Source organism: Harpia harpyja, chromosome 6, assembly GCF_026419915.1.
Source record: "Harpia harpyja isolate bHarHar1 chromosome 6, bHarHar1 primary haplotype, whole genome shotgun sequence".
Lineage (NCBI taxonomy): Eukaryota > Metazoa > Chordata > Aves > Accipitriformes > Accipitridae > Harpia > Harpia harpyja.
In genome coordinates, this window is record NC_068945.1 from 21,971,512 (window position 1) to 21,988,679 (window position 17,168).

Consider the following 17,168-nt stretch of genomic DNA (forward strand, 5'->3'; position numbering starts at 1 on the left):
TTCATTTGTTTTTAACCACCCGTAGCCTTTGTAGCTAGAGATCACTACAAAGAGAGTGCATCAGAAAATACACACTTTGTGTTTCCACTAAACAAGCAATGACTTGACTCCAGCCGACCTAGTAGTGTCTTAAATACCCCTCTTAACTGGGCATGTTGCCTTTAAGTGAAAAACTGACAGTAAATTCTCACAACCTTGTACTAATGAGTAGTGAGGCATAACTCTGATGGCCCACTAGAAAATGCAAGTCCAAGAGCTCGAAACAGTTCTTTCCACCAAAATATTTTTAAATACAATAATCGCCAGCCATTAATAAACTGTCATCTATTACAATTTGTTTTATGTCTATGAACTGACCTTCCTCTGTGTCGAACAGTCTTTGAAGGCTTTGAGGAAGTCTTGGATTTGGGGCTGGGCACATCTCCATTTTCAGATGGGGTAGTATCCTTAATAGGTCCTGGTAAAGGAGCTGGCTCATGGATAATCAGGACATCATCTTTATTGTGCTGGCCCAGATGCTGCTTAGCAAAATCAAAGCCTTTCACACTGGGGGCTTGTAGCTGTGAGAGAAGAACAAAGACAAAAAACAGGAACCGTGAGTGACAATCAGTACAAAGGCTTTGGTTAAGATCTGCAAACAATGGCCACTAGGAGGATGGTCAGGCTATGGTAGTGTCAGGAATGAACATGAAAGCTGCAGGGAAAAGAAAAATAAACCCCACGATTCTGTCATCTTACTTCAGTGCAGGATACGCAGTTTAAAACTGCAAATCAGCAAATCTGGTAAAAAAATAGGCTTCTGTTGCTGCTACATCTTTTCCATCTATTTCTTCAGATTTAATCATTGTGTGAGGAGCTTTTTGTGTATTTGTGGGTGCAAGGCCATAGACACCTGTGCACTGACTGAAATGGTTACCACTGCCAGGTTATCTTTCCATTTCTTCCAGTCAAAATGAGTGAAGTGAGTTCAAATAATTTGAGTAACATCACTGCTGATCTTCCTCATTTTGAGCTCCCCAAATCTGCAAGAGTCTGGGAGTGCTTGTACAAACACCTAGTTCATCTGATGAAAGATAAACATTCTGCAGATTGAAGTTATACAGCAGACTGGCAATGACTTTTCAGCAAGCATAGATGCTTCCAGAAAAGAACTGAAAATCTAGCTCTTAGGAATTTCATACTGAATAGACAGAAAAATATATAAAAGGCTTTGGAGTTTAGAGAAATTAGATACTTATCTGAGAGATCTTATTAAGGGATTATGGATTCAATGGGCATCTTGCTTGAGAAAGACGCAGAACTGGGCCTTTCATTTTCATAACTGTATTTATAAAAAAGCTAATCTCACCTTGTCAATGACTTGATTCAGACTTAATTCAATGAATCCTTCAAGTTTCAAGCTCTCCTGCTGATTTTTGGGGGCTTTGGATTTAGAAATTCTGAAGAACTAATTAAGAGATAGTTTTTCTTCAAGTCCCACTCAATTTTATGTAGGTTGGTAGTTGAAAGTAGAAAGAAATGTTGACAACTCCAGTTTTCAAAGTGCACGCACACATACCCACTGCACAGCACACATAGAAAACCCTCTGTGTGTTCCTAGAGCTGATTTCCTGCAAAGTGAAGAATGTGTTGGAGTGTGTTTATGGGTGCGTCAGGTTCCAGATGTTTAAATGAACCCCCTTTCATTAGGTTTGGCATGCCAACATAGCTAACTACAAACAGACTTGTCTGATATCATGCCAAAGATAAGCTTGCCTATGGAATATTCTGAAACAATATCTTCAAAATATTTTCTCAGTAAGCAAACATTTTCCAAATGGTTCTTAGAAAGGACGTTATAGTAGAGCAAACTGCCTATTTAGACCAGTAGATGGCAATAAAAGCTCTCCTGTAAAAGCCAACAACTATCTAAATGGTTGAGATTTTGGAGTTCATTTCTCACAAAATGAGTAAGCTTATTATTTGAACAGATCTGGATGTCTTCCACTATACTCCATTTTTCTTGGGCTTTACGACAGTCCCTTCAATTCAGCATTATGGGTGATTCAGTTACTGAATTTATGTAAACGACTGTAACCACTGATTCAAAAAGGCACTGTTAAGCTAGACCAGGTGAAGGTTTCTCCATTTTTTGAGTCATAGCCTCCTAGTGAACCTTTCCTCAAACTTCTCCCCCTTCAGAGTTGAATCACTGTCTTCAGGACCTTGCTCACTTAAAAAAACCACCCCAAAACTCCATGTCTTCCCCATTCCAATACTTCTGAGGAAGAACTTTTCACTTCCGCTGTCAGAATTATCATGCCGGCTTGCAGCACTTCGATTACTGAAACTCCTCTTAGTTACCTACCCCTCCTCCACCTCTGATCTGTTTGACGTTATATCTATTCCCTTTGAAGATATTCCCGTGTGGGACACCTCCTGTGAATCCCTTCAGTGGTTTCCCTTCTTCTAACCCTTTCATACTCCACCTTCATACCTATACAGCCCTGCTGCTGATCACTTCCTCTATTGCACTATATTCCCCTCCATTGCCTCCAGCCCCCTTTGCTCCAAAGATGATGAGAATCTTCACCATGTGCTGGGCACAATTCTTTCACAAAAACATTTGGTGGTGCTCTACCATTTCCTAAGCACCCTTGACTTGACCTGCAGAGTCCCTACTGCTTTTTGAATAGTGTGACAGGTGGGGTGGGCAAGGACAACTGAAGAGACAAACATTCTAGTAATATTGGAATTACTAGTATGGTTTTATTAAGATTGCTGCATGTCTGAAGCATGCATTTCAACATATCTTAGAGTTAACTCTGGCATACTGGGTTTGCAAATCCTCTGGGGAGTAAAGCAACAAGCAAAAATATAAATTTTTAACCTTTTAACTTCGAATAGTCTTATTCCTAGCTGCAGTCTAACATAACCTTTCGTCTAAGCACAGTTACGGGAACAGATATATTTATGTGTACATGTATGTACACCACAGCATATGTACGCACAAATGTTTATCTGCAGACAGACCACACAGAAGCTGAATTAAAGACTGTTAGTATTGCAAAGACAAGCGCTCAGACTGTAAGAAATGGCACAGTTAAGATTGTCTGAACAATCGGAACTGGATCCTCTCGTGCATAGGCGTTGCAATGGAACCTTGAATTACAAAATCATAAATTCAGTTCTTCCATAGGAACCCTCTTGCTCGCTCCCACCCTGCTAGATCCTTGGCATAGGCTGGGCCTTCTGCCGTTAGTAAAAGTTGGGTAGAATATGTTATTCGTAGAACCAGGATACCCACCTCATTTCATGCAGAAGCTGACAAATGTGTAGTGAAACAAGGAGAGGATTTAAGAAGAGAAAGAATGTATTCTTTTGCGCACATCTGCAGCTAGGCTGGCTAAGACTTTGCCAATGGATTTCATGGATGTTTGCTGGCAACAGAGGACCAGCAAGTCTCAGGTATCACCATCCCAGGCCTCAAGAAGCATTCACCCCAGGCACCACAGAACCTGTGGCTCTATTTTCCTAAAGCTGCAGCCAGGTAAACTCCTCATCTGGTCTTACTCTTCCTTGCCAGGCAGAACCAGTCTCTCCATCCCACCCTCTTGCCCCTGTCTCCCTCTGCCTGCCAGCTGCCAGTTCCAGTTTACACTATCCAAGAACCTGATGCTCATTGCTCCTTATTCCTTTACCTGGCCTCATAACAACCTCTGTGTACAGCAACAGAGAAAAAAAACCCTCTCAGCTTTTAATGTACAGCTCTACAGAGCTTATATGCGCAGAACAGGTATAATCCTATGAGAATTTAATTGGTAAACCTCTAACAAGTCTCTGTCAATCCCATACAAACATTTTCCCAAAGGTTTAAAACTTAGTCAGAAATGGGCAATTCCCCACAGAATCACCAAAAGCATTTGCCTCACATGAAACAACCTTTTGGTTCCGTTTCCTTTCCTTCCCTACCCTGCATGCTCAAAGGCTGAGAATATGCACTAGAGCTTCTCCAAAACGATTTTTAAAATTTGGACAGAGCACGCTGTTTTCTCTTCACCTTATTCTTTGAAAGAAGAAGCTCTTCTTACCATCTTAAAAAAAGATTCAGCATGAAACTGATACTTGAGTGGAAATCTTTGGCCTGAATGATTCAAATCTTGCAGAGTTCTGTGCAGCCAAATAATAACATTTCTAGATATCTCCTGCTAAAAAAGCTTAAGTTGTCACTAGCAGCTCCAGCCAATATATGAACAGTGTGAGAGACTATACACATGTGCACATATGCATGTTTGTGCATATGAATGAAAAAACATAGTAGAAAAATATAATGTGAAAACACATATACAAAAAACGTGATACCCGACTGAATATGAAAAGATGGTTCTCAACAAAAAAATTTATAAAATGACTTATTAAAAATAATACCCATGACTTGAGAAAAGGAAATACTAATATGATTACTACTGCAGAAACAACACTGACAGAAACCCACTTTGTTTTCTTAAAAAAAAAAAAAAAAAAATCTACACTTCTGATAGCTCACCTCTTAGACCATGGCAACATTATGACTTTAACTGAGAACTGATGCTAACCAAAACCTACATTTCCAGTGAAAAGTGTCTGAAGGACACTGAAACAGAACTCTGCTTTCTGCAAGACTAGACGGTCAGATCACAGACTCAGCGGAACGAATGAATAGCGTCGTTCCAGACTGAAGAGGTTTCCTACATTTCCTTATGAATTTCTGTGTGCCACCTGCCGCATTCTTCCTTTTCTTTATAGCAAGTTACATAGTGTAACACATTGGATAACCTCTGCTCATCTTAGGACAGGTAGTCAGAATACCATGTGTGGATCAGCCATCTACTACTCATAAATTAACCACCACCAAGGAAATAATACGATCTCTTTTTAAGAGTACATTTGTGCTGATACCGCTACCTGTTCAGGTGCTGAAACTAAGCCTCTTTTTATCAGCCGCAAGTGCCTTTACCTAAGCCTGCACAAAATCAGTATTAGCAAGGATTTCTTGTTTTAAATGCAAGTTGTTAGAGAAGGTTTTTGTTTGTTTTATCTTTTTATATTTTTGAAAGGGAAAAGATAAACTATTTTCAAGCTTACCACCAAAATGAACTTGCCTAAATTACCATATTTGTAAGACATTACATTATTATACAGATGCAGAACCTACTGAAAGTTAAGGGGAAGATGATTTCAAATTGTAAGTCAAGACAGTGCTTTAATTCTTTTGTTACATACTGAATAATAATAATAAAAAAAAGTATTTGAAGCTCAATTTGTAGAAAAATCAAATCATTTCTGCAGAAACCTACAAAGTCTGTGCACCTTGGTCAAGACTTATTCCATGAAAGCAGCTAATAGTTTCCGTACTGTTCAAGTCACAGAAATGTAACATGGCTGCCAATATATTGTTTTGCTAGATGCAGAGACACACCAGGAATGTCAACAATCTGTTTTCTCAAGAAAGCAAATACCATACACACAGGTTAGTGAATAATTTCAGCAGAAAGCAGAGGAGAAGAAATACAGGTACTCAGTGTTCTTCCTGTAGTTCATAAAAACAGCATTTGAATTTGGACATAATATGAAGAATAATGTATTAAGACAATTTTCTGTTGATTTTATACCACAGTCTTGCCTTGTTCCTTTTAGAGATAGACGCATTGAGCAGAGGCTGTTAAAATACATTTCTAAGGACACAAAGGAGCTAAGCATGATTTCAAAAATAATACTTTAGTGTTAGTACATAATCTATGAACAGGGCAGGAATACCTGTAAATAAGTCCTGAAGACTTATGACTTTACTAACATGCTAGCACATGGAATGCTACAAAAATCCCAGAATAAAGAAACTTTACAAAAAAAAAAATGTTTTCAAGTCTATGGTTTAAATGCAGCAAGGCAATGAGAATCAGTGTTCTTAAAATAAATGTGGGTTGAAGATGTAAGTCAGTCTGATTTAGGACGGCTTAAAGCTATTAAACATCACAAACTGCCTTCCACAATCTGAGATTCACACCACCAAACCCTTCCCCGTATTCCCAGTGCACCATAGCATAAGTGTGAATTCACTGCATTACCCTCATGATGCACCACTAAGGACAATTATTTGCAGCTGCTAGTGTGCTTGCGGGGGTGGTCTTGATTTTAATCCATTTTTTTCCCCATGCTTCTACTATCCCATCTAAGATGTCACCTACTTCTTCCTCCCACAAAGATCATTCATCCATATAGTTTGCAGTGACCATTCCATGAGATATTTAAACCACCTACCAATCTACCCATAAATAAGAATTTAGAAGTACTGAGGCATGTTCACCTTTCTCAGCCTCATTTTCCTATTCAGCTCATTCTTCTAATATCTTTCCTACCTCCTATCCACATAAGTATACCCTCTGTATTTTTGTTTACATTGCTGTCCTTCAACATAAAACCCTTTGGGATCATAGCCAGGGACTGCCTGTAAAGTATGCATACAAATTACACATGCGATTCAATAAAAATAATGCATATCTGAGTTAAGACACAAGAAACCTTTGTTGATGAAAAAAGCATATTAGAGGATCACATAGAAGCAGAGTTCCATCTCCATAGCCTCCCTCAAAATACTGAAAAAAGACTCTTTTGTATTTCTCAAGATCTTTTTGTACCATTGACACAATTCCCCTATGAAATGGGATATGATGCAACCAACTTGTGCCATAAGCACAAACTCTTTCCTGGTCTACTTTAAAAAAAAAAAAAATACTAAGCATCACTGAGAAACGTGCAGAGGGATCCTTCACTGCTGCTGGTTTAGGAAATGTTTTTAAGCACCAAAACAAAAAATGTCTCCAATTCAATTTAAATACCTTCACTTATTACTGTGTTTGGATGCAAAAAGAAGTGTATGTGAAATGGCAGTTCACTATATAGCCTCTTAGGTGGGATGCCATCACCCTCCCATTACAGCGGTGTTACAGCCTGTACCCTCTATGGAAGCCTCATCTCAAAAAGAAGCAGGATTTTGAGATCTGAGGGCTAAAAAGGCGGCTGTATGTACACAATGCTGCCCGTTTTCTCTTATCGGACCAAGTACCTCTTTATACAAATTACATCTCACATTTGTCATCATAACAGCACTTCTGTCAACTATCACCATTACTGGGAATAGGTAAAGCAGTTGAGCAAACATGTCCTTGCAGAGAAGAAACATGCTTATAGTTGCATGGCTTTCTACCATCAAGTTGGGGAAAAGTAGTGCACAGTATAGCCAGCGCTGGCACAGAAAACCAGAAGAAGCTAGGGTACAGCCTCTGGTCCTCCTTCCCTCCTCTGAAAAGTCAAAACTGTGGTTTACTGCTCGCCACCATACAAATAGTAAGTAAAGCAGGAATCCCACAAAAAATACCACCTCAGGAATTTTGCTCCTGGAGTAGGATTAAAAACAAAGAAAGAAACCCCCAAACTTACAAAACTTTATAAAGCCTGAAATTCTCAAGACACCTGTTCTGAAATATTTTCTTAAGACAGATTCTTCTCGTGGATTTTCATCATCCCTCTTCTCCTTTGTGCATTTCTTCCTGCTACACTAATATTACCGTGACAGCTCAGTAAATTTCACAAAATACAAGAGGGATCATGTTGTTGAAAGCCCATAACTCTGAGTACATATATGCCCACAGGCTACTGAGATAACTGCTGTAACAGGCAGAATTTTCTGTCTGCATCACACACAGTTTTAGCCTTCCCTCTCAGACAGAAATGCCGCAGGGTGGATACTATCTTAATCATGGTTTGGTGAGGTCCTTTGCACACTGGTTGGATGAAAGTGTCAGGAGTTAGTTAGAAAAAGATCACCAACTTTATAGGATAGACAGGTCACTCCTGTGTCTCAGTTCCTTCCACCAGTCTTTTGTCCATAAATTATGTCAAACAATTACTCCTCCAAGGCCACGTACACAACTCCAATATCAACTGCAACCTCTAAGAGAGGTAGCACAACACACCAAAAAAAATTATAAATTAAGGAAACTCTTTTCTCAACTTGTGAAGCAAAAGAATACATTCACAACATGTCTCTCACCATCTGGACAGAGCATATATACAACACAGTCCAGAAACACTTCCTCTCTGCAAATAATGAAAAAAAGTGCTAACAGACTTTTAAGATAGAGCATAGGTCAGCAATTTTCATTTATTTTTGTGCTGGTATTTTGTTGGGTTCAGTGACTTAAACATATTTATTTACCTAAAAAGGGTTTAATGCACACAGAAAGAAAGTACATTCACATACACTGCAGAAATAATCTGCTTGCTGAAATGAAGCTACAAATGAGTAGCCACATTAAAACCTTAGGCAACAATGATTTGATGTTGGCCCATTTCCTTGTTCCCAAAACAGCCAAATTCTACAGTAAACTCTCTATCAGCTTTTGTTAGGAAAGACACAATTTATTTCCCCAGTATTGATCTAGTCTCAGCGGTCTATTATGTTTAGGATGGTATAAAGTTTATCCGTATTTTGAAAATGGATTCTTTTTCTTTTTGTTTAACTCCTTTTCAAAAGTAGCCACTATGTAAACCTCACTCTATAAATCCATGGGTCACCTACATTTTGAATAGCATATTCAGTTCTGGTCTCCCCCTCTCAAAAAGGATGGAAAAGAATTAGAAAATGTTCAGCCTTTTCAAAGGCTAGCAGTTGGTTCAAAGGCCAGTTCAAACGAAGGAATAAGAAAACTGGAACTCCTCTGCCTGGAAAAAGAGATGATAGAGATGATAGAGATCTGTAAAGTCAGGATTGGCAAGGAGCAAGTGCCTAGGAATCAGCTGTTCATTGTCCTGTCCCATACAAGGATTAGGGGGCATCACAGAAGACAAAGAGATGGCATGAAAAAAGCAAGATGAAACAAGATAGAATCATAGACTCATAGAATGGTTTGGGTTGGAAGGGACCTTAAAGATCATCTAGTTCCAAGCCCCCTGCAATGGGCAGGGACACCTTCCACTAGACCAGGTTGCTCAAAGCACCATCCAACCTGGCCTGGAACACTGCCAGGGATGGGGCAGCCACAACCTCTCTGGGCAACCTTTTCCACTGCTGCACCACCCTCACAGTAAAGAGCTTCCTTACATCTAATCTAAATCTACCCTCTTTCAGTTTAAAGTTGTCCTATCACTACATGCCCTTGTAAAAGGTCCCTCTCCAAGCTTTGCTGTAGGCCACCTTTAGGTACTGGAAGGCTGCTCTAAGGTGTCCCTGGAGCCTTCTCTTCTCCAGGCTGAACAACCCCAACTCTCTCAGCCTGTCTTTATAGGAGAGGTGCTCCAGTCCTCTGATCATCTTGGTGGCCCTCCTCTGGACTCGATCCAACAAGTCCATGTCCTTCTTATGTTGGGGGCCCCAGAGCTGATGACATAGTTCTTCATATAACATGCTGTGGAAGTCCCTGTCAGCAGCTCAGATGGGTTTAGAAGGACCGGACAAGTTAACAGAAGAGAAATCTGTTGAGGGTTGCTAAATATCATCACTTCTAGAGAAAGTCCTTGCGACACAAATAACTGGAGGCTGAAGAGTTACTCAAGGCAAAGCATCACATGTGCTTGCCCTGTTCTTCTCCCCTTCTATAGGCTTTTGCTTGTGGCACCTGGGCTAGCTGGCCTTTTGGTCTTGACCTCAAGACAGCTACTCAAATGCTTGTAAAAAAGCAGATGGAGACATTTTACTTTTTATATCTATCAGTATACACAGTAAATCTAAGTGTGGTATTTCATTTCTACAATCTGTGAATAGTTAATCCTCATTACAGAAGAGGAGTTCCTACAAAAGAGGTCTTGCAGAGGAATTGCCATCAGAGAAATGTATTGTTGAGAAGTAATTAACACGTTCAATATTGTGTTCCTTGTTAGAATCCAGCTATTGACTCTGAAGCAGAACCTGTATGCCAATTCCAAAAAGACATCATTTTGGATAGTTAGTCAAGGTTGCTATTAGAAATGAATGATATTTTTTATGCAAACAGTAGGCACAGACATGAACCTCTTGCAGAAACTCATGTCAGTTTTCAAGAAGTTTTTATAAGATTGGCATCAGCTGCCTTTCTTAACATGCGCCTCTTTTGACTGGAATTATTCTGCAATGCAGAGCTGTTGCCTCGACATTTTACAGATGAACAAAAGCATTACAGGATGTCAAAACATCACAAGAATTCTTTATATCAGGAGCAGAAGCCTAGTATTTAGCCTCCAGCAGGGCTGGCCTCTTTGATCCAGGGAACATCCAAGAGGTAGTCTACTGAATACACAATAATAAGTTAACCTCTCAATTCAGAGGTCTAAAGTTACACCTGACACATGAGATTCAGATATCAGATATCCCTGCTTGGGGGGAAAAATAAAAATCCACACAAGGCCCTCTCAGACATCTTACAGAACGCATGACTCATTACCTGTAACTGTGAGTGACACACGGAGGTCTGGCTGGCTGTCAGAAGCAGCGCAGATTAGAGCAGACATGCAAGGGCTGGTAATGGTCCCCAGGTGATTACACATTAGCTGAGGTTTGCTGGCACATGATGCAAATTGGCAGCCCTCCAGCTCTGGCACTATCTGTGCTACCGCTCAAGGAGAAGGTGCGGTACTGTATGCATTGTCTAAAGCTTCGTGGGGACCGACCCACCCCACTTCTCCCACACGTAAACACACAGGAGGGACACTGAGGCAGAGAGACATGTGCAGCCTTTAAGAACCATAGTGGCACGCAGGGGGCTCCAGAGAGGAGCGAGTTCTGGCTGGAGAAGTAGGCTTTTCCCCCTAGGGTTTTAGGATGTGCCCTTGGAAGAACTAGGAACTGAGCAGGCCACTCAAACTTAGCACTCAAAGGCATTGACTTCAGCATGCCCAGCATTTGCAGGAGAACATCCATGACCACCTAAACTATCAATGAGGTTGTCCACAGATGTCAGATTCCTGTCATTAGGGCAGGGAGCCTTTCCCTGAGTAACTGTTTAGAGCTGAAACTACCTCTGAAAAGTCCTAGCAAGGGATTTGACTTTTTCTCCAACACTTGTACACAGCAGGGAAAGTGAAATCCCTAGTGAACTAGGTTCCATTTTAATTTTTGGATGTCCATAGAGAAAGAAATAATATTGCCAACTCTGTTTCCATTACAGATAATATGTAGAATGTTTTTTTTACTCTCTGTGGAAGAGGAAAGGGGTTGACAGTGTTTTCACACAAAAATGTCAGTAGTCCAGTACAGAGCAGAATGACAATTAGGGCATTAAAGACATTTATCCATTTTTTTCATGAAAAAGAAAAATAACCCATGGCAAAAATTCAATTGCCCACAAAAGGCACAGCTCCTTTGCAAGAAAAAAAAGCTTGGGTTGGGACAATGTTGCGGTGGATATAAGGCAATAGCAAGAGAGAAAATCCTGTAATGTAAAAGTGCTACTTATGCATCTTTTACTTCCAAAAGCAAAGACACCTTTATCTAGTGCAACAACCTAGATCACATCAAGGTGAATTTCCAGTAGGATGCTATGGATTACAGAACAAGTCATGAATACTTGATGTGCCCTTTAAATACCTTCATTCCATCTCTTGAAAAGAATTATCCTTGCACAGACCAATGAATCTTGCTCAGAAATTCAGTGCTCTGACCTGCTTCCTTAATACCCAGTTTAAAAAGGGTCCAAATAACTTTGATCTAAGCATGTTTTCCCCTCTAATCTCCAGAATGAAAAAGGTAACCTAATATTTTTCAGGCATTGTTAATCCTGCTTTGAGGCAGAGCAATGGATTAGCTAATCAGAGTCTCTTCGAGATATTTTTTTATTATTATTATTACTTCATCTTCAAACCTGGTTTTGCTAGCATCAGCTCCCACAAAAGTTTTCTTTGCTATGTATTTCTGCTTATAGTCACTGAAGTACCAGACTTCGGAGACTAACCAGAAGTAAAACATCCCTTAGTATTGTTTGAGTTCAGGCCTTCTCTACATATTCTTTGCAGAAGATAATATTATGAGTCTTTTTAAGAAGAACCTTATGCCATCCTCTCTGCAAAACACCAATCCTGTGATGAAACTAGAAGGCAGATGGAGAGAACAAACTGGTAAAGTGGCATGGTACATCCAATCTGCAGAACAGCCCTTCGCTGAATACAGTCTACACTGCCCATGTCACCAGCTTAGAACAAACATTATCTTTGCTATTACTTATACTATCATAGACTCATAGAATGGTTTGGGTTGGAAGGGACCTTAAAGATCATCTAGTTCCAAGCCCCCTGCCATGGGCAGGGATACCTTCCACTAGACCAGGTTGCTCAAGGCCCCATCCAACCTGGCCTGGAACACTGCCAGGGATGGGGCAGCCACAACCTCTCTGGGCAACCTGTTCCACTGCTGCACCACCCTCACAGTAAAAAACTTCCATACATCTAATCTAAATCTACCCTCTTTCAGTTTAAAGCCATCACCCCTTGTCCTATCACTACATGCCCTTGTAAAAAGTCCCTCTCCAAGCTTTCCTGTAGGCCACCTTTAGGTACTGGAAGGCTGCTCTAAGGTCTCCCTGGAGCATTCTCTTCTCCAGGCTGAACAACCCCAACTGTCTCAGCTTGTCTTCATAGGAGAGGTGCTCCAGCCCTCTGATTAATTTTTGTGGCAATCCTCTGGACTCGATCCAACAGTTCCATGTCCTTCTTATGTTGGGGACCCCAGAACTGAACACAGTACTCCACGTGGGGTCTCACCAGAGTGGAGTAGAGGGGGAGAATCACCTCCCTCAACCTGCTGGCCACACTTCTCTTGATGCAGCCCAGGATACGGTTGCCTTTCTGGGCTGCAAGTGCACGTTGCCAGGTCACGTTGAGCTTCTCATCAGCCAACACCCCCAAGTCCTTCTCCTCAGGGCTGATCCCAATCCACTCATTGCTCAGCCTGTATTTTTGCTTGGGATTGCTCTGACCCATGTGCAGGACCTTGCACTTGGCTCTGTTGAACTTCATGAGGTTCACATGAGCCCACCTCTCAAGGTCCCTCTGGATGGCATCCCTTCCCTTCAGCGTGTCGACCGCACCACACAGCTTGGTGTCATTGGCAAACTCGCTCAGGGTGCACTCAATCCCACCGTCCATGTTGCCGACAAAGATGTTAAACAGCACCGGTCCCAATACAGACCCCTGAGGAACACCACTCATCAGTGCTCTCCACTTGGACATCAAGCTGTTGATCGCAACTCTTTCACAGTGCGACCGCCCAGCCAATTCCTTATCCACCGAGTGGTCCATCTGTCAAATCCATGTCTCTCCAATTTAGAGACAAGGATGTTGTGCAGGACAGTGTCAAATGCTTTACACGAGTCCAGGTAGATGACGTCCGTTGCTCCTCCCTTATCCACTAACGCTGTGACCCCGTCGCAGAAGGCAACCAAGTTTGTCAGGCACAATTTGCCCTTAGTGAAGCCATGTTGGCTGTCACCAATCACTTCCTTATTTTCCATGTGCCTTACCATAGTCTCCAGGAGGATCCGCTCCATGATCTTGCCGGGCACAGAGGTGAGACTCACTGGCCTGTAGTTCCCCGGATCTTCCTTTTTTCCCCTTTTAAAAATGGGGGTTATGTTTCCCCTTTTCCAGTCAGTGGGAACTTCACCGGACTGCCACGACTTCTCAAATATGATGGATGGTGGCTTAGCCACTCCATCTGCCAGTTCCCTCAGGACCTGCGGATGCATCTCATCAGATCCCATGGACTTGTGCACCTTCAGGTTCCTTAGGTGGTCTCAAACCTGATCTTCTCCTGCGGTGGGCGGCTCTTCATTCTCCCAGTCCCTGCCTTTGCCTTCTGTGACTTGGGCACAAGGTCTTTGAGCGTAACCTGGCCTTGAGGGTGGGGACAAGCAGGAAATCTGGACTCAAGCCCAGCTTCAGGGCTGCTATGGCACATAAATATAGATGCAATCTTGGGTACTTCTAAGGGTTTGTAATCACAGGATCTGAGTATTTTTCAACACAGCTATGCCTGCTGAAGTGGGAAATACACTATTATTGACCATCCCAAGTGAGGGACTATGACCGAAACACTCTAAAAGGGTGTCCATAGAGCAGATAAGGGACCAAAGCAGGTTAGCTGTGCTGGTATGATACACTGGCCAGTATGGCTGAATTGTTGCGTAATGCCACGACCTGCCAATCTTTATCTCACCGAGGTGTACCTGGGCAGCCATACCTCAGGGCACACTCGAAAGGCATGTAGGGTCTTATTACCAACAGATAATAGTGATGGTTTGCTTCCTCAGAAGGTAGACTGTGAGGGCATGCAGCTTAACTTTTAATAGTGGTCACAGGAACACAGAAATCATATCTACTCTGTAAAATGAAACCTTTACATATAGAAGATTAAAACTTAAATAATTATATTGTCTGAGTGCATAACAAAGTATTTCAGGAAAAAGCAGGAGTTCAAAACCAGAATTAAGTGATTAAGCGAAAGGAAGGAAGAAACAAAAGATGGTACTAGAATGACACATGGGCTATAGAATCCAGGAAAATTTGTAGCATCTTTAAAGCATCTCTCTGAAGAGAATGCAAATTTGTAAGAGAGACTCTAAACTAAGAATAAAAAGCTCCTGCAAAACATATGTCTTTGTTACATAATCTGCATTACCGTACATTTACAGAAGTTCTCTCTCTTGATGTTTCAAGGAACCAGCCTTTTAGTGGCAAAGTCTTTCCTCAGCAGCATGAAGCAAACAGGCTTTCCCTTCACCCCATTCCCAACCTTGTTCCAGGCTTTTAAGTCACAGGTGACATAATTTGCTATCAGCTGCTACTGTGAATTCTAACAGATTATTATGCTGCCCACTGGTCTGCTATGTTAAAATGGCTAATTAAACACACTGAAAAAAAGACTGGTGATACCTCTGGAGATCCAGCAGTGCAGTACGCTATCCTATTTCATCTGAACAAGAAAAGGGTGTCTCAGTTTCTTATCTTCCAACCAACACACGTTTTCAAGTACAAAACACATTGTAGACTTACTACATGGTTGAAAAGAATTATCTTCTATTTCCAGTGTGGATATGCCACGCATATGTTAATGAAATACTTTGATATTTATACATTCCATTTCTATATTTACATTAAAAGAAAATTTTTTTAAAGATTAATGGAAGTGAGAAGAGCTAGCACTATAAATGCATCTTTATGGCTTTTACCAATGAAATATTGATTCCAAGAGAAAACCCCAGATCTTTAACCTAAATACCCTTCCATTTAGAGATGCAGTGCAGCCCTTCACTTTCCTTTGGTACCAAACTCAAGCTCTGTAAAGAGGGAATGGAAATAATTGCAGGTGGATTGAGGAAGGGGGAGCCTGAGTCCATTTTTAAACTGAGTTTATTTACAGACCTAAACCCCTGACCACAAGATTTCATTCCTTTGATCATTTCTTTGCATTTACTGTAATAAAATGTATAAAAACCACAAAAAATTTAAAAGGGCAGGACCAGACCAAATGTCCCTAATCATTTGTATGCTGTTGTGACTGACTGGGGGTCTTCAGTGCTTGTTAAATATGCCCAATTCTGACCTGGAATTTCAACCCACTGTTTGAAGACATGAAGAAATCCCAAAGACAGCCTGCTACTAAGGAAGCCAGAGTACTACTTTTATTCTGGATCTTGGGCAAAGGAGGAAAATGGTTTTCAAAGTAGATTCTGCCAGTTGCTTGATGTGCTAAGTGATAAAAATTTAAGACACTTTTTATTGCTTTACCTCATTTAGTATTAAAGTACGAGCCATCCACTGGCACAAGGATTTGACTAGATGTCCTTACTGGTTCTTTCTAGTTTGCTTACAGTGACTTCCCTAAAGAAGGCAAAGTGACAGGCTCCCTAGGCGAACTGAAATGAGACTTGCATACAAACAAGTTCAAGGCTTCCAACTCACTAATGATTAAGATGAGGAATACTGTGGAAGCGGTGGAGAAAAACAACAGAGCCATTCTCCCAAAAGAAAGTAAAACTATGAAAGATGTTTCTGGCCTTACAGCCAACCCAACCCAACAGCTTTCTTACAAAAAGCTTGCGACAGCAGAGAGGTACCGAAAAGGTATGTGATGAAATAGTGTACCAAGGGTAATGATCCTCTCCTGCCTTTTTTGTATGACCCTTCTCAAATTAGCCGAAACTACTGTGGGGAACTTCTTCAATCAAAATCTGCGTTACATATTACCACAGCACAGGTGAGACAAGGTACCAGGGGGTGAAGTTCATCAAAGGGTACCACTTGTTGCCGACCTCGATTCTGACAGTCAATCTGCAGCAACAAGACAAGCGGAAGTTACTATTGATTTGTTCTGACTGCTTTGGAAGTGCAACCACTTTCTGCTTCTCTCATCTTTCACATCATTAATTACCTTGAAAGAGAGTATGGTGTACAGACAAGGCTTGTTACAGAGAAAACTGTACGACTGAACACGAGGCGACAGTAGAAGAGCATGACTACAGTACCACAGGATTAGCACAGGCAGATTATTTTGCTTTTAATAAAACCTCTGAAGTTATAGTCAGTAAAAAGCATCTCCGACACACAGACCAGTTCTCTCCAGCTGTAAAAAGGAAAAGTAGGATTTGTAACCCTTTAGTCACTTCTCCATTCTTTTTACTGAATACATCCTTTGTGAAAATCCTGAATCACATATTTTTTAATTTACAGTCTTGGGCAGGAAAAACACAGACTACTGAATTTCTCACCATCCTAACTCAGTCCTCCAACACTCTGGCCAACACGCTCACCCGTGCAGTCTTATGGAGATCCACTAATTAAAGTTCTAGTCCTGCAACAGGCTCTCACAACGGCAACTCAAGAGCGCCGGCAGAACACGGAGCAGCAAGGATAGGCTCTAGCAAATTCTACTTTCAGCATGAGGTATAACGGATGGTGCAGTTTAGCTGTCAAATTAGTTTAGCGGAAGCTCTCCAAAGAAAAATTCAGCCCCCTACAGAAAACAAGGTCAGTGATTTAACAGTCAATACATTTCCTCTTATTCAGTACTAGCCAAGGCCTTGAAATGAAGTGATAAAGAAAGGTTCCTTTCAGCCTCAGTGCCCGCGTTTCAGTAGGTTCTATCTAATGCAGCATCATATACCTAGGAGAATAAATAAAACAGTATG

General features: G+C 41.2%; 1 protein-coding gene across 5 annotated transcripts in view; it reads right to left on the reverse strand.

Annotated features, from left to right (window-relative positions):
* KIAA1549 (KIAA1549 ortholog) overlaps positions 1-17,168 on the reverse strand; it is a 164,704-nt gene that overhangs the window by 31,673 nt on the left and 115,863 nt on the right. For all 5 annotated transcript variants that reach the window (XM_052789778.1, XM_052789774.1, XM_052789773.1 and 2 more), the window contains exon 11: positions 358-560. In XM_052789778.1, coding sequence (XP_052645738.1) covers positions 358-560 — 203 coding nt within the window. The remainder of the gene's footprint in view (positions 1-357; positions 561-17,168) is intronic.